Source organism: Podarcis muralis, chromosome 1 (genome assembly GCF_964188315.1).
Source record: "Podarcis muralis chromosome 1, rPodMur119.hap1.1, whole genome shotgun sequence".
Classification (NCBI taxonomy): Eukaryota; Metazoa; Chordata; class Lepidosauria; order Squamata; family Lacertidae; genus Podarcis; species Podarcis muralis.
Genome location: NC_135655.1, coordinates 92,335,562 through 92,360,405, shown reverse-complemented (window position 1 = coordinate 92,360,405; position 24,844 = coordinate 92,335,562). Strand labels below are relative to the sequence as shown.

The window sequence follows — 24,844 nt, the reverse complement described above, 5'->3', positions numbered from 1 at the left end:
CTTTCTAAATGTCTTGTGGAATGTGTGTACTTCCCCCTGCTTCCTTTACTGTTCTAATTGCAATATTTGTAAAACCTCTATTTGGCTTTTGTTATGAGGTTTAAGAATATTGAGAAGTGGCAAATCCCTTGCCAAATTTCTCCCTTAAAAAAATATGTAGAATCTGGTGCTGGAGTTGTTTGAGACTCCTGTTTTTACTTTGCCATTTGGCAAGGGAGGGGGGAATTCAAGTAGTTTGAGTCAAAGCATTGCACACCTTACTGTTGGCTCCAGTTGTCAATTCTCTGCACCATTGTTCTTTGTTAAATGAGTGCCACAGCTTGTTGATATCTAGTGTATTTTATTCTATAATAACATTTTAGGAAGCTCCCTAAAAGCCTAGATAATTTTTTTGTGCTTTTCCACCTGACAGTGTATTTGTCAGTGGCTACTTCCAGATCAATTGGTCTTTTGTAAGATACAAATAGAATTTGAAATTGACTTTTCACATGTTTGTGAGCGTTGCTGTTTTTTGCTTGCTTGCTTTGTTTTCTGTGTTTATAAAGTAAGCAAACCATCGGCTTAGGATATTTCAATATCTTTTTATTTATTTAAAAATAGATACATGGATAAGTATACAGTGGTACCTCGGGTTACATACGCTTCAGGTTACATACGCTTCAGGTTACAGACTCCGCTAACCCAGAAATAGTATACCTCGGATTAAGAACTTTGCTTCAGGATGAGAACAGAAATCGTGCTGTGGTGGCGCGGCAGCAGCAGGAGGCCCCATTAGCTAAAGTGGTGCTTCAGGTTAAGAACAGTTTCAGGTTAAGAACAGACCTCCAGAACGAATTAAGTTCTTAACCCCAGGTACCACTGTATTAGGTGTTGGGAGGGCAAAGTCTGAAGGCAAAGTCTGAGGCTTCTTTCTCATTCTGAAAGACAGTAAATCTCTTGACTACCGGATACTGGGGACTCACAACAGGGGATGGGCCATAAAACTTTTCTTGTATACCTCTCTGAATAATTTGGTTGGCTACAGTTTGTAGTACTGATGGCAAATTTCTGGCTCACTAGCCTGCCATCAGCCCAAATCAGCATGACCAAGTATTGGGTGTGGTAGGACTTGCATTCCACAATGCTAGTCTTATAGACAGATGTTGAGGTAGATGGGATCAGAACATGCTTGATAACTGTGTGTAAAACAAGCTTGTTTTTTAAGAGCTGAGTGAGTTTCCACCAGATAAATTGGTCAGTTACTGTCATTCCTTTGTCCTTTGTCTAACAAATGCTGGACCTTTACTATATTTCATTATAGCTTCCACCCGTGGTAGATACTAGTGTACCTGAGGTTTAATTGTGGGTAATACAGATACCTTGTGTTCACAAAGTCTGTTGTTGTGACCTTAACAGCAGTGAAATAAATCTTGCCCTTCTCAAAATAACTTTGACTGAAAATAAACAAACTGTGGTTTCCTCCACCACCCCCTACACCTCAAGTTTATCCTTGGGATGTCTGTGTACAGGAAATCTTTAAATATCATCACATTTTTATCATCCTTTTTAAAAGAATTGGAACTTTGCCTGTATATATTAGGCGGCCAAGGAAATAATATCCTCTTGGAACCATTTACTTTTATCTTGGGGCAGTTGAGAATAGCATGCAGTCGATTTAGATCGAGGGTCATCTAACCCCCATTTCCAAGCCTTAGAAATGGCAGTGAAGAGGTGCTTGGATAAGACCTGCATTGACACAGTTCTCTCTGTAGATCATACAAGGCCGGCTGTGGCTCTGCCATCAAATGTCTTGCCAGTCGTATTGCAATTGTTCCAACAACCCACGTTTACAAAGCTGCTGTTGTTGTTGTTTAGTCGTGTCCAACTCTTTGTGACCCCATGGACCAGAGCACGCCAGGCACTTCTGTCTTCCACTGCCTTCCGCAGTTTGGTCAAACTCTGGTAGCTTCGAGAACACTGTCCAACCATCTCGTCCTCTGTCGTCCCCTTCTCCTTGTGCCCTCCATCTTTCCCAACATCAGGGTCTTTTCCAGGGAGTCTTCTCTTCTCATGAGGTGGCCAAAGTATTGGAGCCTCAGCTTCAGGATCTGTCCTTCCAGTGAGCACTCAGGGCTGATTTCCTTAAGAATGGATAGGTTTGATCTTCTTGAAGTCCACGGGACTCTCAAGAGTCTCCTCCAGCACCATAATTCAAAAGCATCAATTCTTCGGCTACCAACATGCATATTTACCGTGTATTCTCTGGTTGCCCTTTTGATTTCTTCCTGCAGTTACATTCCTGGATGATTCCCCAAAATGGTGGTTTAGACTTCAACACTTGGGGTGCAAAATAAAATACTTTGATTAGAGGAGGGCAAGGTCTATTACAGCCATTCAGTACCAGTGCCTTTTAACTATTCTCTCAGCCAGGTGGGGTCTCTTTAGTTACGAGAGGATCCCATTTGTTGGACTGTTGGAGGACTCGGTCTCAATGACCCAGACCTATGGATTGGACGAATTTCATAAGTCTTTCAATGGAATCCCCCTCCCCTCTCTCTTTCTCATTCTTATATTCGCTCTGTTGAGCCTAGGCTGGCCTACATTTCATAGTAGCAATTTTGTGGCTCACAAAGCATATGTAGCCAAAGGCTGAAAAACAATTATTATTTATGGTATATTTGCCACATAAAAAGAACTCTGTGACTGGCATACAGGACAACAATAGTAGAGCAGTGTCAAGGCTTGCTTTTATTGCACTTTCCCTCTGCAATCAATATAGGTGTTATTGTTGTTGTTCTGAGATAGTCATTCAATGTCCCCCCCCCCCCCTCAGTAGATTATGGAAAGGGTGGCTTATATATGGAAAGGTGTATATATATATATATGAAAAAGAGCCTGTTGAGTCAGGGCAGAGGTCCATCTAGTCCAGAATTTATCTCTCACAGTACCCAACCGAATACCCACGAGGAGCAAATTCAGGTTCTGCTTGTGAAACAGCACTCTGCCCACTTATAGTTCTCAGCAACTGGTATTCAGAGACATAATGCCTCAAAAAATAAAATAAAAATCTAGCATTTGTTTTTCTATTAAGGAGGGAATCCTGTAGGATACACTCCTCAGAAGCCAGTGTGGTGTGAGAGCCAGTGTGGTGTGGTGGTTAAAAGCGGTGGACTTGTAATCTGGTGAACCGGGTTTGCGTCCCCGCTCCTCCACATGCAGCTGCTGGGTGACCTTGGACTAGTCACACTTCTTTGAAGTCTCTCAGCCCCACTCACCTCACAGAGTGTTTGTTGTGGGGAGGAAGGGAAAGGAGAATGTTAGCCGCTTTGAGACTCCTTCGGGTAGTGATAAAGCGGGATATCAAATCCAAACTCCTCAGTTCTTAGCCTGCAAATATGCCTGATGGTCACTGATGCTATAGTCCATTGATTCCTGTACTGTCAGGTTTCAGAGAGTGCTTTCCCCCCCAAACCAAATAAAGTTATAAACTGGCTAAGCTTTGTGTATATATGGAGCCATTGACTACTGTAAACTGCTTTGCTTGTGCATGGAAGCTGATTTGGCAGATATTGAATAATACATCACTTGTCTACCTGGAGGCCTAGGGCTAAACTCAAGTAAGTCATTCTCGGTGTAGACCCACTGAAATATTTGAAGTCCACTGATTCCAGTTGTTCTACTCTTTAGTATGACTTAGCTAGATGCAACCCATATACTGGATCTTACTAGTTCCAGCTCTTGTTTACAATGGAACAAGCTAATGATTGTGGTTAAATATTTGAACATGTGTGTGGACAATGTTAATTTGAGTAAAGGCTTATAGCTTGATAATGTTCATGTTTACTCAGATATAAGCTCCTTTAAGTTCAGTGAGACTTACTCCCAAGTAAATATTTGTAGGATGGTAGCCTTGGTCCTGGAATATGTTTTCACTGCCTGTTTCTGTTGTGAATAACCGTGCACAATGATCAGATGAAGAGCCTGGACTAGATTTAGATTAGGTCATAGATTTTTATCCCATCTTTCTGAGTATTTAACCTCACATGGTGGTTTATGCCCTCAAGCCAAATAACAAACAGCCATATTCTAGGGAGAGAATATAGCATAAGGTTTATGTTTTTTATTTTATTTTATTATTATTATTATTATTATTATTTATTATTACAAAGGTATGCACAATGCCTCTTTTTTTCAAGTTACATTTTCTACAGGTCAGTTTCATTTGTTGAGTCATTAGGGTTACATTAGGAAGAAAAGGGGGGGAGAGGTGGAGGGGGCCATGGTGGGTGGGGGTGGGGTCGGGAGGCGATGTTTCTATTTTACTTAATGTATGTGTGGGGTTGTGGGGCTGGAAGCATGACTAACAGCCCTTCCCTCTGCTGCTGATGTTGAGTTATCAGCTCTGTAAAAGAATTCACTCATTCCAGGGAACTGCCATTTAAGCAGTAGGGATGCTCTTATGCTGCTTCTGAAATGCACTTTAAAACAGCACCACTTTAGAAAATGCATCTGCATAGCACACCATGTTCTCTTCATAGTTCCCCTCCCCCTAATATTATTCTGGGCTTTTTAAAAGGAGGAGTGCAACGGAGTGGCTTTTAGTTCTTTATTCATTTATTTCCTTCTGTGTTGTTTACAGTTTAACAAGCCACATTAACAAGATTATTTTATGTACTGCCAAGCTGCCTGTGGCAAATGACTATAAAGCAATATAGGGCTTCTCAATGTTTGTATTCATTATATGGCCAGTCAATAACCTTCCAGATATTGCTGTAGTAGAGCGTGTGAATCCAGGACAAGAATTTCCACTAATTCAGTAATAAATCAAGGAAGATGCTAGTTCATATTGCTTATCACAGCGTGGTCTATTCAAGGCATAGCGTAAACTGGAAGGCTGCTGCAAACCTGACATTTCAGTTGTGTTCTTAAGAACATCATTTGCATGTTTGTTCCATGAACATGGTGTTTGAAGAGCCTGGGAAGCATTGTGTATAGGGTTTCTGTGACAGAACCACCCCTCTTCAAGTCAACTGGACAACATAGGGAAACCTAGCCCAGTGTTTTGACAAGGGATGGATGCCTTATCTGGGGAGCACCAGAACACTAGCGCTTCTCTTTATCCCCTGACTGAAAATGCCACAGGTTTTTTTTTTTGCTAGGCCCCAAAGCCTGTGTCTGATTAAATTCAGATCTTTGGAAAACTGAATCTGGGCCACCTGCCTCCTTCTGAAGCATTAAGCATATAGTGAAAAGAATAGGGTGTCACTTCTGGACTTTGTTTGGGGAATTCTCAGTTCTTGAGTTGGAATGATGTATGCAGCCACCGCCCAAGTTTTTAAGTTTTCACATATCAGCACACATTGCAAGAAATCTACCAAGGAAGCTGTTACGAAGGGAAGCTTGAAATCTTCCACTACAGAATTGGAATATGTTCATTCTGTGTTTGCCATGTAGTTCAGTTCTTTCTCTTTCGAAGCTACGATTGCTTGCAACGAGAAGTTGTGGGGGGAACTGACCGGTGCTTTTGTTGACTCGGTAGGACTGTGTGCATATTGTCACTGAATTGATTCCTCAGTGTGGAAAAAAGAAATCACAATGGTTTTAGAATCTAGCCTTGGGTCAGGCTCTTTTTACATTTCAGTGTCAATTCAATGTCATCAGCTGTGTTCATTTAATTAGATATTGACCCTATTAATATCTGGGCACAGAAAAATTGACACATCAGTATTATTGATAGCTTTGCCTTGTCTATAAATACTATCACATCATAACAAAATAGTTCTCTTCCCTTCGCTTTCCCATGTGCAATTTTTAAGACAAATTCAAGGAGGAGAGGGCTATCAGTGGCTACTATGCTCTGCGTCAACAGTTGGAGGCAGCAATTCATGCTTCTGAATACCAGTGGTTGGAAACAGGAGAGTGTTTTTGTGCTCCTGTTTTGCTTGCTGGTTTCCTATGGGCATCTGGTTGGCCCCTCTGATAACAGGATGCTGAACTAGATGAACCATTGGCCTGATCCAGCAGGATCTTCTTATAAGAGTGTAAGCCTGCAGGCAATATCTGTTTGATTTGTTTTGCTTTGTACTTTGCCTTGGTGTTGAACATAACCTGGAGATTATTATAGAGACGAAGCCTTGCAGCTCGATCTAGTTCAGGGGCTGGCAAGGTTTATTGGCCATGGGCCAGATCACTCTCACGGAAATCGTCCGTGGGCTGGACTGGTGCAGCGTGATGCCAGAAATCACGCCTGTGCATGTCTGTGGTGCTGAAAATTGCTTCTGCGCATGCCCAGACGCCGAAAATTGCACCTGCGCAGAAGCAATTTTCGGCATCTGGACATGCACAGATGCAATTTCTGGTATCTGCGAGTGCGCAGACGCCATTTCCAGTGCTACTCAGTGAGTCCCCGCACCGCACTGCGCTGTTTTAGAGCAGCGCACGGGGGACTCTCCGAGTAGGCGGCTCGGTTTAGGGGTGGCTCATGGGCCAGTGAAACGGTCTTCGTGGGCCGCACGTTGCCGATCCCTGATCTAGTACCCACTTAATTACCAAAGAACTACCATAGCAATGTGGTCCTTAACCAGAATGGAAGTACTGCGTTTTCAGCCACTTCAGTTTAATTGCTGGCTATAAATCACCCTAAATGTTTAAGTGCAGTTGTTTAATTGGCTGCATATCAGGACTCTGCAGTTTAGAAATGAGATTCATCAAGAAAGATATGTATCAAAGATGTATAAAACAGTGAACACCACATGAGAACTTTAATAGACCAGTACAGTGGTACCTCGGGTTACAAACACTTTGGGTTACAGACTCCGCTAACCTGGAAGTAGTACCTCGGGTTAAAAACTTTACCTCAAGATGAGAACAGAAATTGCATGCCGGTGGCGTGGTGGCAGCAGGAGGCCCCATTAGCTAAAGTGGTACCTCAGGTTGAGAACAGTTTCAGGTTAAGAATGGACCTCCAGAACGAATTAAGTTCGTAACCAGAGGTACCACTGTAGTCTAAAACCTAGCGTGGTTATCAATAGAGTAAATGGCAGCATTTTTGAAATGAGACATAATAATAATATAATAATAATTTATCATTTATACCCCACCCATCTGGCTGGGTTTCCCCAGCCACTCTGGACATCTCCCAACAGAATTAAAAACATAATAAAGCATCAAACATCAAAAACACCCCTGTTAATTTCACTGTTTAAAGATACTGTCATGGGATGCAGTCCTGCTCCCTTTGTGTTTTGGAGAGCCGGGAACAGAGGTGATATCAGCAAGATCCTTTCCTTCCTTGCCGTGGCACATCTGTGCTGGGAGCGCAGTTCTGCCAAGTGTGTTGAAACACATCCATGATGAGATCATCATAGAATTGGCATACCCAGCTTAGATGTAGGTAGACATTGGTGGAGGAAGCTGTGCTTTTGTCTTATGAGGAGCCACAAATGCAGAAAGGAGGTTTTTATACCCTTGGCCAGTAATTTAGAAAGTGCTCCAAATTCATGGAGAGAAGCCTCTGCTATCAGCTGTTGCCTTGGTTTCTGTAAAAGCAATGCTCCTTGTGAGACTGATAGATTGAGATATTAAATAATGCTCCACCCCCTCAGTCGGTACATTATGAGACCCTTAATCTCAGGGTCGTGGGTTTGAGACTTGAATTGGGCAAATAGATCCCTACGTTGCAGAGAGTTGGACTAGATGATCCTCATGGTCCCTGCCAACGCTACAATTCTATTATTCTCTTTTTCTCTCTGTGTGTATGTATGTGGCTTGTCTGATTATGGGTGTGTGTGTATTATTTCTGCGCATATACACACTGACTTTTGTGTTTTATTGGCTATTGTCCAGGATAAACAAACTGCCCTGCATAACATGGATATCCGGTGGAAATTATTATATTAATACTTTAAAAGAATAAATGGGTCACAGCGATGAAATGAGATAGTTATGTAACCTGCATGTGTGTTCAGACACATAATTAAATGCCATGTTATTAAAAGGTCAAGTTCAGATCAGTGCAGTTTACTCAGTTCAACCAGAATCCATTCAGATCTTAAATAGTCTTAAAAAGAGGGATGCCTGTGATTCCACTTTTTAAAAGCAAGTCAATTGACTGCCACAAGTTATCGTATTGCAGAGAATAACCTAGACATATTTTATTTAAATAGAGTTCCATAATTTTTCCAGACAAACTTTTGCCCACAGTTAGGTTTCTAAAATTCCATTGAGTATGCGCAGCCACAGAAAAATACTGTAATTTACACAGCACTTTCAGCGTGCTAATTCACCAATGTTTTTACCACACTGCAAGCAGGGTGGGGAAAATTCAAAGCATCTGGTTGCCATGTGCCTAGAAAGTTTGTGCTGGTGCTTAGGAATTTGAAATATTTGCTAGAAAGGTGCCTAGGATTTTTCTTCTCTCAAATACTGCCCCGTTGCTTACAGTGTAAGATGCATCTTTTTACTCTGTCAGGGCTCCTGTACCTGTCTCTTAACATCTGTGCAACTAGCAGAAATAAACACTTTCCCTTATCATCCCATCTCCATGCCATGAATGGGAAAGTTATGGCTGTTGACTTTTCGTCTCTCATGTTGCTGTTTAAAGGAGCCCTGCTATAAAAATTCTGGGTACTGGTAGTAGATAGGAATATCACTTTGTCAGAGGATTCTTGTTCAAACACATAGGAAGGAAATACAGTGGTATCCTGGGTTACAGGTTACAGACTCCGCTAACCCAGAAATAGTACCTCATGTTAAGAACTTTGCTTCAGGATGAGAACAGAAATTGTGCTCCCACGCGGCAGCAGCGGGAGGCCCCATTAGCTAAAGTGGTGCTTCAGGTTAAGAACAGTTTCAGGTTAAGAACGGACCGCCGGAACGAATTAAGTACTTAACCCGAGGTACCACTGTATGGTTGTTTGGGCTGGGAAAAAAAACACCCCTAAACTTTGAGGCTTCAGTACAGTGGAATACTTTGGTGATCAGACTATCTCAAAGTGCACCGTGTGGCTTTAAAAATAACCCTCATTTTAAAATAACCCTTATTTTATTTATTAAGTTTATATCCCATCCTTCTTCCCAAAGGCTCCCAGAGTGGCAAGTCTTAGCTCCAAGCGTTGAAAATGTTAAGTTGTTCAAATGCTGACTGACAGCCTATAGAAACATTAATTCCTAGCACTAAAAACAACCTAACCTAGCATGTTTTTAGCTAAATATGGGAGTTTTTGATAACTTGCTAGACAAGGGCTGTTTATTTAACCTTATCTAAGTAGAAAACAAGCAATTACCTCATTTTTATAAAGCAACAAATGAGGCTTTTTTGGGGGGGGACGGGGAGCAAAGTTACCACACATCAAGAGAAAGATATTCCTAAAGGGTTGTCTCTAATAAAGTCATACTTACAGTACACTCACTGAAATCTTTGTAGTTAAATTAGTCATGGCCATTGATTTCAGTGCATCTGCTGACTGCAATCCTGTCCAGGTCTACTCAGGACGTGCGTTCTGTTGAATTTAAGGAGGCTTAGTCCCCCAGTGGGGTTAGGATTGCAGCCTTAGTTTTGTTTCTGATCTGCCGTATTTATTCTGGTGTGAATAGTAACAAGCACCCTGTTATTTCTCATGGGGTATTTTTTTGGTCAATTTCTCTGGTTTGCTCTCTTAAAGGTCTCAATATTTGCACAAGTGGCAGTGCTACCTCCTGCGAAGAATGTTTGCTTCTTCATCCCGAGTGTGCTTGGTGCTATAAAGAGGTGAGTTGTCCTTCTTACTTTAAAACTAGCTTTGTATATTTGCAATCTAGAATCCTTAACTTCAGGTGTTTTTTTGTACAAGGCAGACTGGTCAACAGATTACTTCCTTAGTTCCTGTATTAAATCATAACTTTCTCAGTTCCTGTACTAAATCATAAACAAAACCAAGGGTGCGACGCCAAGCCTCTGCCCAAAATCTCTACTTCTCCGTTTTAATTCTAGCCTGAAGAGGTGTTCTGTGTAACTCAAAATGTTCACATGTCTTATTGTGAACCTTGCTGTTAAATAAGTTTGTAATTACCTATATAATAACACTTAATTGACAATTTGAGGCAATGGTGTCAGGAAGTTGTATTTTTTCTTTCCCACCCATTTGCAATAAAAATTGCATCAGTAGTATGTAGTCCAAGAAAAAAGAAATGGTTGATAACCAACATTAGTCATAGTAGACCCACTGAAATCAATGGGCTTAAGTCTATTGACTTTAATGGGCCAACTCTTTTAAGATTAGTTAATATTAATATTTCAATTAATATTAACTTAAGTATACATGCTTAAGTGCAGTGGTTTTCTTTATAATATCCTCTCATGAATTATGAGTTAGAATGATAATGTTTATCATTTTTTATCCTTTATATAAAAAAGAAAATTTCTAAAGAATAGAGCTTTTGCATAATTATGGCATAAACATCCTCCTTTTGTGGCAACTCTTCTGTAACATTGGGGCTGCTGAACCCGATGCGACTTAAATGCACATGATTAATGTGGGCCTGGGCCTGCAGTCGCTGTGATCCTGGTAGCTAGATCCTGGTAGTGGAATCCAGGTAGCTATTGAAGTCACTTTGGTGTAACAGACTTCCCTGCCCACTTAAAATGTGCCTTGGGTTGTGGGTATCATGCTGTATATGCAACCTGACTTTATACATTGGGATAATGGCCTGATGTTTTCATTGCAATGTCTTATATGCTGTCTGTCAGGGAACTGCCATCAGCTCGGAGGCGAGAGGTGGAAGGGCAGTTGGGTTACAGGGAGCCTCCCAAGATCGTGAGAAGCAGCACTTCCTCTGTGGAGAAGGGAAGCCACGCCTCCAGTGGGGAAGGGATGCAGGGCTCGGAGGACGCAAGGGAGAGGCACAGCACCGGGCCTGAGCCAAGTGTGGGGGGGGAGGCAGGTCCCCCTTTGCCCACGCCTTCTCTGCGCAGTTGGTTTACGCACAGAGAGGAGAGGCGTAGGATGGGGGTCAAAAGACTACTCTGCTGGGGAAAGTTTAAGGACCGCCCACTCCCAGACTGACTTAGTGACTGAGCAAGACATGGAATTGAGACGTTCTGCACTGTGAATGTTTTTCCACTGATAATAAAGCCTTGAAAAGACCAGTGGGGGTCTTGCCTGTTCGCTCTCGAGCAACCACGCGGACCTACACAACACTGTCCCTCAAAAGTTACTTCTGTTGCCACATTTGGACAGTGTGTATTCAGTCAGGGCCACTGCTGTTTCCACTGTTTGGGTCCATCTGTATTCTCTTAGTGGGGTTTTGGTGCTTCAGGGAGACCAGCAACTGCAGTTTCTCCATCCTATTTCCACCTGTAGGGGGGCCTCTTCTTATTCTGTTCTCCATACAGAAGTTCCACTACAGCCCATGGGCTACAAGTGGCCCCCGGGGGTCTGCGCAGGTGCGATCCGGCCCACAGAGCAATCTCTGCGGGAGTGAACCGGCCCAGGCGAGGTAAACCTTGCCGCCCCCTGCACTACAGTGATAATCGAGCTTAAGGGCAATAGAATTGGAAATACTGGGGCATGTCGGAATGGGGGAATTGGCTCTTGTACAGTGGTACCTCAGGTTACATATGCTTCAGGTTACATGCGCTTCAGGTTACATACGCTTCAGGTTACAGACTCAGCTAACCCAGAAATAGTGCTTCAGGTTAAGAACTTTGCTTCAGGATGAGAACAGAAATCGTGCTGCGGCGGCGCGGCGGCAGCAGGAGGCCCCATTAGCTGAAGTGGTGCTTCAGGTTAAGAACAGTTTCAGGTTAAGAACGGACCTCCGGAACGAATTAAATACTTAACCCGAAGTACCACTGTATATACTTAGCCTCACTTCCTTGGAGACCTGCCAAGGCTAATGTTGTGGGACTCTCTGGAGCAGATTTTGGGGGGCATGGGGAGAAGAGAGGAAACATCAGTCCTGTTGCACCAGTAGAAATACTTTACAGGATGCAACCTGTAAGAAGCGAGTTTCAATTTAAGCACAGTAATAGGATAACACTTAAGTTGGTCACCTGAGGTCAGAAGTGCCAGAGTACTGTTGCCTGTAGGGATGGGAAACAATCACTCTTGTTACATTTATACATCCAGCCAGGGGGATAATGGTGTTTAGTTCTTCATATGCTCAGCCTCTTGTACAAAGAGTGCATACGCATAGGGGAAGGGTTACTCCCCCCACCGCCAATGCCTCAGAGACATCTTGTATGCATCTGTAAGAAGTGTGTTTCTGCCAAGTGTATAAGTGGTGGTGACATCAGAAAGAAAAAATATTGCTTGCGAAGCTGTGGTGTCGGGCTAGATTTGTTTTATTTTCTTGGCACAAAAGGGCTATTTTTTGAGTGGCTCTGCCAACAGAAATGTTTATCCGGGAGTTGTTGTGACCGCTAGTTATAGGTCAGTCTTCAGCAGTAGCTGCTGATGCTGCGTTATCAAATCAATTATTTGGTTTAGATCCCCCCCCCCACTGACTTGACTGGAGAGCAAAGAGGAGAAAAGGGGCTGTTTGTAGACAATAATCCCTGAAGGCCACAATAGCTCTTAGTTTAAATTACCTCCCTTTAATTGTGCCACTGCCCGTAAGGAAAAGGTTTTCAATGTTTAGTGAAAAAAGTTGACATTGCTATTCTAACAGTACAGAGTTGTAGCAGACCTTTTAAGTGTCCTTGTTTCTTCCCCACTTTGTACAAGAGTTCCCACTTGGGGGGGGGGGACCCTAGCCAGGAAAATTTATATTTAGACTCACGAAAACCTTGTTAGCCAAGGAAAAAGTTTAGGGTTTCCTGGGCCGGATTAAACTAATTTGGTGGCCTAGTGGAAAACAGCACAAGGGCTCCTGTTAGTGCAATTGAGCTCCCCACCCCAAATCCTCCCCGTACACCTCCCCAAATCCCCTCTGTGTGGCCGGGAGAACCCCAGAACAGCATGCTTTGGGGGGGGGAGAGGGGAGATAGTTCCACGGTGCAAGCTAAAATGCTTGCACTTACTGAATGATAGTACTGTATTGAATTCCAGTCCTTGGTTCCAAGTTTACGAGGCTCTGGGATTACTAAGGGTTGCATCCAAAGCTGCCAGTCCCGTTATCAGAAGGGCCTTTGCAATAATGGAGATCAATTTCTGAAAGTTGCGCAAGAGAAGGATCCAGTGCAACAGCCCCACTGGTGGAACCATTTCACAAGAGTTCACTAGTCACTAGTGCATACACATTTGTCTGCTTGTGGAACCTCTTGGGCAAGAGGATCTGTTTGAGAAAGGCAGCCTGCTAGCGGAGCAAATTTGAGTTCCAACTCTTTAACTTCATTGAATGCAACCCTTAAGCAGCAGCCTTGCAGACACTTATCCTGGGAGGAACCTCAATGAAAACAATGGGACCAGTGTGTTGTGTTGGTTAGAGTGTCATACTAAGGGCTCACCCAGACTTATCCTGTTCCTGGAAAGCATGGATTTCAGTGGTTTTCTGCATGCCCTATGCTTTCTAGGAACAGATCTGTGTCGTTTTGCCCTTGTCCCACTGATCTCCACCAAAAATCCCACACTTTAGCCATAAATTGGAGCAGACGTCAATCCGGAGAAAACTCGATTGATGTTCTCTCTGATTCAGAGGTAGAGTTGGGGTTTTCCCCGGGGGAAAGTGGGGGGGGGGCAAGTCTGGGTAAGCCTTAAGACCTGCGAGACAAGGGTTCTAGTCCCCACTCAGTCATTAAGCTCACTGGGTGACCTTGGCTCAGTCACTGTCTCTCAGCCTTACAGGTTTGCAGTGAGGACAAAATGGAGAAGGGGGAAAAGCATGTGCCCCACTCTGAGCTCCTTGGAGGAATGGTGTGGTATAAATCCAATTTTTAATAATGCGCACATTTCTGAATATAGGATTGCACCATCAGTGCAAATATTACATTGTAGTCTGCAGGCAGAATTCTATTTTCAGATTTACTTTCCCTGTCCTGAGAAGTGTGGAAAATCTGCCTGCCTAATGGAATGTTAACAAATTCAGTTTTGTGCTGCTATTCTTTGAGCATCCTAAGATGCATGTTTGGAAGTGGCAGAATCTCAGCAGGATATTCAAATTCACCCTGACCCCCCCCCCCCCAATTCCAGTGGCAAGTCTAACAGGGCCTCTCTTTTCTGAGGATTTTCCAAAGCTAGGTTTTTAAGACTTGCAGTTCTGCACAGATCACTGTGCCCTTTAATCTGTTTTTCAGGAATAATGACATTTTTATTTTGCAGGAGAAAAAAAGAATTATTAGCCCTGAGTTTGGTGCAATATACAGTGGTACCTCAGGTTAAGTACTTAATTCGTTCCGGAGGTCCGTACTTAACCTGAAACTGTTCTTAACCTGAAGCACCACTTTAGCTAATGGGGCCTCCCGCTGCCGCTGCGCCGCCGAAGCACGATTTCTGTTCTCATCCTGAAGCAAAGTTCTTAACCTGAAGCACTATTTCTGGGTTAGTGGAGTCTGTAACCTGAAGCGTATGTAACCTGAGGTACCACTGTATCTTAGATCAGGCTTCCCCAACCTAGTGTTATCCATATGTTTTGGGTGACAACTGCCATTCACCCCAACAGCATAACTGATTGGAGTCCAACACTTTCTGCAGGTGCCAAGTTGGGTACACCTGGCCTAGACCTTGCTGAATGACTAAACCCCTGGACCTTTTTACTTACCAGCCACAGTAGTTTCAATTGAGACTTCGTTATTAGTTGTACTGTACTAATCAAACACATACAGATTTAAGCAACATGTAAATAAGCAATGGATAACAAAAGATGGGCTTCCTTAAATTCTTTAAAATGGTGGACCATGGTCTTATGAAGCCTGCAATAGTTTATACTGGCATGATCTTTTTTTCATAAAGTCAGAGAACTAGATGGTATCATAATGGAAGCATGTTTCACCTGAAATACTTGGACAGAATATTTCTGGAGGCATTTTGTTTCTGAGTTGAAAGCTTCCATTAAACTTCTATTTTCAGAAGAAGAAAAAATAGTTGTAGTACTGTATGTGGAAATAACATGCTCCTGGTATGTATATGCCTTGAGGCTGAGGCGTGGAAGAGGCAAGATATTACAGGAGAAATGGCAAAAATTAAGAGGATCGCTGTGTGTTTATTTTTATTATTATTGGTGTTGCAGAGTAGTGAGCAAAAAGAGAGGGAATGATTGGCATGCTAAGCAGAAAATATCAGAGAACGAGTTTATTTTTTCTAGATAGATAAGATGTAAAGGAATAAGGAAAAAATGGCAGTATTTTCTTATAACCTTTGCATAAGGTAATGAACTTCTAGCTCATATTGTGGGTTAGCTCCAGTGTGCCTTAGCCAAAATTTTCAAAGCCTCTAATGTCTTCCTCTTTGGAAAGAAAAAAGGAGGGTGTGGTTTGTCTATATTTCTGGTTCTGCAATTTTTTTAAAAATGCTTGTACTTTATTGTGGTCTGTAGAATGAAATCTGTACTCAAAGATTTGTCAGATAATGTGTATTTTGTAATTGGCGCCAAAAACATGTGGAGTTTTACAGCTGGGGGAGTATTACAGATGCAGGAGAGAGATAACTGACTGGGGATGTCTGTTTTGTTTTTGTTTTACAAAAACCCTTTACTGTACTGTTGGACAAGGTGGGCAAATCTGTCAATTTCAGTTTCTCATTAAAGAAAACAACTCTTCAGTTCAGTTCTCCACATTTCCTCGTTAGTTTGCTTTTTTTAAAAGAAGACTCCTTGTAAAAATTCATCGGCTCTTCAGTACAAAATTGTATTCATAACATATTTTTGCAAATGAAACCTGCCTTGTGTGATGCGTTTTTAAGTTATTTTCATCAGTATATTTATATATATTTTTGGCACAAAACACAAACTGAATCAAGAATCGAATTTCTCCCCTATCTTTACTAACAATTTACTAACAATTTTATACAGCATTTACATGATATCCATACTCACTTTGAGCCTCAAAACGAGATGGAAGAAAAAAACACATTTGTTTAAAAAATAAACCCCAAGGATGCCTGGGTAGCTCTTAGTGCAGAGGAAAAATGCAGAACAACAAAGCACAGATCACTGAAATAGTTCATGCAGAATAATCTTTCAGAGTGTACCAGACCGGTAGCATGCAGGCGGTTGTTTTTTTTTAGAAAAATAAAAGAGATACATGAGAGGGCTGAAATGTACTGTACAGAGGTGAATTTTATTCTAGGGTCTCTGCAAGCTCCTCTGTTTCTCTTTTTGCATTTGCTGGTAGAGGAATAGGGCTCATCCCACCTTTATTTAGTTCAAAACGTTTATATGCTGCCTATCCAAATGAAAAGTCCACCATGGAGGCTTGCATATTAAATAAAAGAGTACGTGCCCACCTGTTAAAGCGTCATTGGCGAGGGGTGGGGGAAGATAACAATCTGGGCAGCTGAGCTATAACGGTCCTGCACCCCTGGAGTAAGGTGTTCCAAAGGCATGGGGCCACAATAGAACAAGCCCTCTTGTGCCTGCCAATCTCATTGGTTAGTTGGCAGGCAAACAAAGAGGACCTGTGATGCAGATCTTGGAGGGCATGCAAGACAACATGGGTGCAGACAGTCCTTCAGATATCTTGGACCTATTTCTTTCAGGCTTTAAAGCTTAAAGCTAGCACCTTATATTAGGTCCAGAAATGCAACCACGTACCCACCTGTCCAGTACTCTCTAGTGTTTTGGATTTTATACCAGCTGAGGCTTCCAAGCAGTCTTTAAAGGCAGCCTCATGTAAAGCGTGTTACAGTAGTCAAGCCAGTACATGACCAGGACACAGATTACTGTGGCTAGGCCAGATCTCTTCATATAGGGTGTACCAGCCAAAACTGGTGAAATAAACTCCTGGCTATTGATATCTGACTGGGGAAGCACACAAAAATGCTTACCTGCCATCCCATAGATGCCTGAGATATAGGCATGCATTCCTTACAAGTTCTGTTTAATTTATATTGCTTTGAATGGATTTGTATGCTTTGGCCAGAAGCCCTGCATGCAGCTCATCCTGTGTTGACGAAGAACATTTCCACATGTCGGAAGCAACTAAGAGATTATTGGCAGTGCAGTCCTCTATATTAGCCTTCCCCAACCTGGTACCCTCCAGAGGTTTTGTACCAGTCGCAACCACTATGGTTGTGCTGACTGGGAACGATGGGAATTGTAGTCCAAAAACATCTGGAAGGTGCTTGATGGGCAATGCCTCTATACTTGTTTCTTTAGAAGTCTCAGAAGTTAGTCTTCCTGTTTAAATTTGTACTTGATTACTCTTCAGCCATAAGGGTCCTTTTCTACCCCACCCCACTCTGAATTTAGGGTGGAATGGGCGAAGTATAATTGCCCCCTAGGTGCATCCCATCATGTTATCTGGTCAAATGGACTCTTAAGGTTGTTTTGTGTATAGCTAGAGATGTTGGACAGAATAAACGAGCAACAATAGAGTGGTTCAACCCAGATGCAGGTTTATTGCCTGGTAAGAACTGGGCCTCTGGTCTTTGCTGAGCATGACCTGATTTCCGGCTTGACCTTTCTTCTAACTAGCCCTTTAAAAAATCTCTGCCAAGAATTGTGCAATTGCATACTTGTGATTGTGCTTGCTTGCAAATTTACTTATTCTGTTTTTTATGACACAGGCTTAGCTAGTGATTTGTGCATAGAAAGTTCAAATGAGGAACCTTTTTTTAAAAAAATCGTTGCGAAGTAGATAATGGGTATGTGTAGCAATAAGAAAGCCACAACTAGGTCAATATATACTTTGCCCATTTTGCAGTTTCAAGTCAAACTCCTTGCATTTGTAACTTGATAATTTGGAGGGATTTTTTCCTCTCTCCTCAAATTGGTGAAGAGTTTTCAACATCAAATATGCATGTGTGTGCCCACAAAAATGGTTTACATGCTTTTGTTTTTTAGTGTTGAGGTTTTTTTTTATTATAAGACTAGAATATCACTGTTTGGAATGAGGCAAGATTTACATTTCACATACCAAATATAACTTCTGGCCAAAGATCTCTTATTTCATTTTGACAGGAACTTGGATTCCTATGAAAGCTCCTGAATAGCAAGATGGACTGTTTAAGTAAACTCTAATATTTTTTAAATGTTTTGAAAAATGTTAAAAGAGCAGCACTTCTGGGGTTAAAGCCCATGGGGGGGGGAACCTTTGTGAGCCAGAATCTCAGCACATTCTATGGCCTTCTAAGCCTTAATAATACCAGCTCCTTGTTTGTAATAAGAGATAATGATGGTCTGCTTTACCGGATTACAAAGATACTGGCTGTGAAAAGCTTTGAGTACCTAAAGAAAGCACTGTATAACTACTATTATGACTGCTATTAAACATGCAAAGGCAAAGAAACTGGTAGAAATTTGACAAGTAGTAGCCAAGTTGTTAATGCACTTGCCTGCAATTGGAGTCAATACAGGAAGATATCTTACAAGTGAGCCAGACTAGCTCTAATCTAGACTACCAATCTAGCCTGGTATTATCTACTTGACAAAGGTTCTCCAAGGGCTTTCTCCAGCCCTGATTCCTGAGATCCCTTTAAATGATTAGTGTTCCTTAGTCCAATGGATATTCCTCCGCCAACACCAACATTCCTTTGGGAACAACAAGTTCGAATCGTCCTTAGTGGGGAAAAGTTTGGGTCTGAAGCAAGAGAGTAACCATCTGTTTGTCATTCAGCTGCTCTGATCTCTTTCCGTAATTGCAGAAATCTAAATCGTGGTGGTTTGTAGATTTAAAAATGACTCACTGATTTTCCTGCCTACCTCGGCTTGCATTGTTTCTAATGCTTTAGTTCTTATACTTGCCACCTTTACATCATCCTGATGTGTCTGCAGAAACACACATGTGTATGTTCAAATCTGAAGAAACCCTGCCTTTCCCTGAGGCAATGGTATTTAGGTGATACTGTAAGCATTTAAAAAGGGTTTGCCCGTAAGAAAAAAATCCACCCCCCACCCCCCAGTTTTGTTTAACATTTACCTTGATGAGTTCTGGGGAACTTAGATGTTTGCTCACTATTCATAACAATTGGTCTGGCCAAATAAGAATATTTCCCTGCTATGGATTTTGGAATTGTAGGTCTTCATTAGACTTGAACCATGGCAAACTGGGATTAGATTCCCGGTGGCTGATGAATGTTACTGGCTGACCTTGAACCAGTCAAATTCTCTCAGCCCAACCTAACTCGTGGGTTGATTGTAAGTTAAAATGGAATAACCCCAAAGGTTGTTTTTATGAGCTTTCTGTGGGATTTATAGGATGAAAATTCTAATAATAAAAATGTCTTCCCAGCTAGCTCTGTGTTGAATCATTACAATCCTTTGGGCAAACTGATTTTCTCACGCTGCATACTTCAATTTTGTTTCCTCGCAGGAATTTGGCAGCAAAAAATCCATCACTTCGAGGTGTGACTTCACCGAAAATCTAATAGCCAATGGTTGTGCGGGGCACTTTGAGAGTACAAAAAGCAGCATTAAAATAGTGAAGAACCTTCCTTTGAGCAGCAAGGGCTCTAGTGTGGCCAGTTCGGATGTTATCCAGATAATGCCACAAAAGATCTCACTAAATCTGCGGCCTGGTAAGTTAGCACCAAATGTCTGTAACCTGTATCGTTAATTTGCAAGCAACCTGGACACTATGGCAGGGAGCCAGTGTGGTGCCTTCCAGCTCCCATCAGCCCCAGCCAGCATGACTTATGTTTAAGGATAATGGGCACTGCAGTTCAACAAAAGTTGGAGGACACAATGTTGGCTTCCTCTGCTCTATGGGTTGGCTCACATGCAATACTAAACCATGGTTTGGAGAGATGGGAGTAAGTCCTATACCTGTTCTCGTCCCCCTGCTTTCTACTCATACAATCCAGTTTTTTAGTGAGTTGCTGGGTTTATTTATTGTTTTTTGTTTATATATATTTACAGCATTTCTGCACCACCATATAATAACATACCAAGGGCTGCAACAAACCATAGTTTACCATTGCCTCAGGACCCTGTAATACATAATTGTAAATAAGGATCATATTCTGGGTTACAGGCATGCCACAATATTGAGAAGATCTCTAATAGTCAAACCACCCTTGTTTCCTCCCCTTCCTTTCTTGGAAATGAGCTTTCCCCAGCCCTGATGCACAACTGCAGTCTAAAACAGCTGGAGGGCATGAGGTTGGGGAAGTGTGTTGTTGACTGAGAAACTCGCCCACACTTCTGCTTGTTCCACTACTTTTCCATGGGAAAACCTGCTGCTTACGCTGACTCACAACAAATGTCAATTGGTTTTTCTGTGGCTTGAAGTTTGTTCTGATTCGGCAGTAAACAACGGGTTTTCCTGGGGAAAAGTGGTGGAACAAACGAAGAGCTGCTTGGACCTGTGCTTTCGAGGCATGGGGCAAATGGAAGTGTGGGCATGCACTGGGTTCTCAGTCATTAAAGTTTTATGAAACTGTGTTCCCATTTCCCCTTGAAATCTACCAGCTACTCGTCTTCAGAAATTATTCCCATTGTATTATCTCTTGTCTTAACACGGTTAAGTGACTCACAGTCATCCCACCTTCCCTGTAAAGACAAGATGAGCTTTGACTTCACTGACTCGAGAGATGAACTTTTGATCCAAGAAGCTAGAGTTTACCATATTATTAGCTTTCTGCCAAGATGAAAAGAATAAAATGGAAAAATCAAGAATCTTGTTGTGGAAATAGTTTTGCAGAAAAGAGGCATTCATACAGTTTCAACGTTTGTGCAAAAATATTTAGCCTTTGATATTTGGTTGTTTTGTTTTCTAAAAAGGCCCTTTGTATTGAAGCTAAAGGCCATTATGAAAGACAGATTCACTAAACAATTGTGTACGTGCCTGGAATGTCTGTGTTGTGTTGTAGTCCAGGCAAACTGCAAATAGAGGGCATGTTTTCCCTTTCCATTCCTATCCTCCTCTGATAAGGAAAAGATTTAGGATTTATTTGTTAATAATAAGGAATTTTTGTGTGTATTTTTTTTACTAATAATGAGGCTCTTGTATTCCTCTGATGAGAGCCCCAAGTTCATAAGGAATTCATATTCCCCACACACTTAAAACTCACGAATTTTCCCGACATTAAAATTAATCACAGCACGAAACAAGAAAGTCCCATCACCCAAAGTGGAAATGCCTGTTAGTTTCACATAAATAGAGAGGGAACTATTGAAATTTGGTTACTGAGCATTCTAGCTTGCAAAAGCCACCCTGAAAAATGGTTTTAATCTCCTCCTTCCAAAATTGCTGTCATTGTGCTCATTAATGGATCTCATGTAACAGCTCTGTAGTGTTCTCATCGTCACTTGACGGAAAGCAAAGTTGACTTGGTTTCATGCTGGTGAAGCTGATAGGATGTTGACTCCCAGCAATGTCTGTTCCCTTTCTCTGGACCGGATAGAGCAGTATTCTCAGTGTAGACCCTACTCTGACTGCCAGTAGCTCCCAGCAGAGATCTTTCCTGCTCTGCTACTTGAAAAAAAATAAACTAGAGAATGCTTTTTGAGAAGCTTTCTGTATGCAAAGTCTATTCCGTTTCACTGAGCTTTGGGTGCATACCTTTTAATGGCTTATGGTTTCTTGTAAACTGTTCTCCCCAATGCAAATCAATTAATATAGTTGCCGCTGCTAAATGAGACACGGCAACAGATACACAAAACTGTATCCATGGCCCTGCTTCTGTTTTGGACATCAGGTAGGTAATCAATCTATGCATATCCAGAGTGGATGCAGCTAGGAGCTGGTAATATATACAAGCCTAATGCTGCAATGTGAATGTTGATTTTAAAGCTTTCTATTGATTGAAAGTTCACATTTGATTCAGGACAAGTTCACACATTCAGAATCGCCCTCCATGTGACGCATTCCAATTGTCCTAGAGAGAATGCGTTTGCAAAGAGAAAATAGTTGTTGAATGGGAACAAGGCTCCCTTGTTTGCTAGCAGTTGCAGGGTGGAAAAAAGCTTTGCTAGAGCTGAGCCATCTGTCACATCAATCACTTCAGCAACAGTGAATCTTTAGGTTGCAGGTGAAATTCTTACTTTGGCAAGGGGGGAAAAGAGCAAATCCTCTTTCAGAGCGTAATAAAATGAAATTGCAGGGCTTTAAAAGCAGTGGTAACAAAATGTGAAAGTGTAGAAAAAATATGTACACAGGAAAAGCACTTTTGTATGTTTGTGTATATAAACTTTGCCCATAGCTTCACGGGGTTATAATGGTCTTTTACTGCAGAGGAAGCCAATGGCATTATATTGTCCTAAGCCAGGCCAGTCTTTCCATGCTCCTGCAGCTTCCCACTCTTAGGGACCTTGCTACTTTGACCTTTTAACCTGTTGAGCCTTTTCTTCCTTGTCCCCCACCTCTCCATCACTGCATTATGCTCTCAAGCCGTTGTCCACCCACCCCACCTCAATTCCTTTGCGTCCTGTTTCCTCCTCCTCTCCCTGAGCTAGAATCTGTCCTATCTCCATCTATTACCAATGATGGCTACGAACATTGTAATACCATCATATATATGTCAATGGAGAAAGGAAGTTGGACTACTGTCAAAAAGAAGTTGTGCTAAGTTACTCTGCTAGCCATGTGGAATTGCCATTTTTTGCGGGACCACTGCTGTTGTTCATGTACATTCACCAGTTTGTTTTAAGTGATTTTAATGTTATATGAACGTATGGTTGTGACCTGCCTTGGGACCTTATGGTGAAGGGCTTTCACTATCAGGCAGTTCTTAAGAGGAAGCTGATGAGCATCTACTGCTGGGTGTCCACAAATCTGTGCATACCTATGGGGCCAAAGTAGATTTAATCTTATTTCGCTAGGTTGTGAAGAGAGGAAGGATTATGTCTGTAAACCCTTGAAGCCATAACTTCCTAGCTGCATACCTGTGTTGTGCAGCTGTTACCAAAAAATTATACAAGACGCAACAGGACATAATTGAGTGTTACAAGCAAGGCTTCCGTTTACAAACAGCCCTTAGTGTAAGTGGTGGAGAAGCTTTTATAAAACGAGCAGTTAGTAAATGAGACTGACTCTGTTTTGTTTCTACACCAAGCAAAATATATATTTCAATAAACAGGATTACTTCAGTTGAGTGGCCTAGGAGTTGAGCTACTTTCTACTTCCTTGACAGTCTGGAGGTGAAAATCTTGCTTGGGGTCTGCACTGGGTGGCTGGATCTAACTCACCCAGCTGTGAAAGAGAGCCTGATCTATTGAGCTAGAAATGTCATTTGATGTGACAGAATAGTGCTCCCAGGCAAAGCCTATTAGAACCAACCATTACGAAGCATCTGGATTTCAGTTTTCAAATGCTTATCAAATGCTTTCAATGGGAGGGGAGGAAAAGGTGGCAGGGGGATGCATGTGTCATAGTAGCCTATTAAAATATGTTGGATTTAACTTCAGTCTTTGTTTGAACGATTTGACGTAGAAACTGATAGTTCAGAGCATCGCTTGACTCTACATTGATCATAGAAGTGCTGATATTCTTCTGTCCCCAACTAGCCCAGTAACACAGGTGCCCAAACCCTAGGAAAATCTAAGGCACATTGTTGAGCTGGGATACTGCAGGACCACATGGTCCTGTAATCACCAGTCCACATTCATTCCATTCCACTTAATTAAGAGAGCGAGAGTGGCGTTCGTACAGAGCTCCCAGTCGTTTCACGGACTATTGACCTGCACACCACTGCTTTATTCTTCCGCTGCCACCAACCAGGTTTCTTCTGGTAAAATACTGAGTCTCAGTCAGGTTGTAAAGTCAACAAGGAAGATTAAAGTTTATTGAAGAACAAACAAGTTTTAAATATATTCAGAACGGTTTCCCAAATGCGTGCCCTTAACTAGATGTGGCACTATCTCACACTGTTACACTCTTCTCTCTTAGTTCTATCCCTGTCTCTCACTCCAGCTGTCACAACCACTATGTTCATCTTTTACTGTCTCTTTGTGACTCTGACTCCTCTATCTCCCAATGGTAAAACCTCTGGGCTGAGCCTCAAAACCAGGTAGGCTCCGCCTCTGAGCTTTCTCATTGGTCAATCTACATTAACCATTTCCACCCCCCTGTACAAACAAAATCACAAGGAATGGGCAAACGCCACAGAGGGAGAGAGAGAAGGGCCCCTTCCACCAGCTTAATGGAAACATTCTTCTATTTTGGTTCTTCTCTTCTCAGAACGCTCTCCATCTGCAGCCGTTCTGAGGGAGAGGCAAGGCAGCAGGGCCCCCTCCATTGTTCTAGACAGTGGCTGGCACCTTCCTTAGAACTGTCTCATGCACCAGCCGTGGTACATGAATTTGCTTATTTTCTTCTTCCTTTCTGGTTCCCTTTCTCTTTAGTATTGCATCTGTTTGATTTTAATCCATTATTATTATTGCAGGGAACTAGCTTGAGTGCATTGGTAAACAAAAATAAAAATAAAAATGAAATGGCTCCCAGCCAGTAGCTGCAAGTCTCACAACTGGGAAATATTGTTGTGGCTTGGCTGCCCGTATGGATGCAAGCTAAAGAGCAGCCACATCAGAGTAGTGCTGCAGGGTTATTGTTGTGGCCCTGATATCACCTGCCGATGGAACAGACTCCCTCGGAAGGTGGTGGACTCCTTCATTGGACGTTCTTAAGCAGAGGTTCGATGGCCATCTGCCATGGATGTTTTAGAGATTCCTGCTTTGCAGGGGGTTGGACCAGAAGACTCTCAGGGTACCTTCCAACTTCATTTCTATGGTTCTAACTGAGTAATTGCTTCAGTTGCTCCCCCTTGCAATTGCCAGGCTGCTACTGAAGCCTTAATGGAAGGGCTCTCTTACAGATTTTACAAAAAGGAAAGTATGCTGCCTGGATTTTGGCATG

General features: G+C 42.2%; 1 protein-coding gene across 1 annotated transcript in view; it reads left to right on the top strand.

Moving 5' to 3' along the window:
* Positions 1-24,844, top strand: part of ITGB5 (integrin subunit beta 5) — a 77,174-nt gene that overhangs the window by 3,467 nt on the left and 48,863 nt on the right. Inside the window, exons 2-3 of the mRNA XM_028743685.2 lie at positions 9,642-9,727; positions 19,364-19,568. Of these exons, the coding sequence (XP_028599518.2) occupies positions 9,642-9,727; positions 19,364-19,568 (291 nt within the window). The remainder of the gene's footprint in view (positions 1-9,641; positions 9,728-19,363; positions 19,569-24,844) is intronic.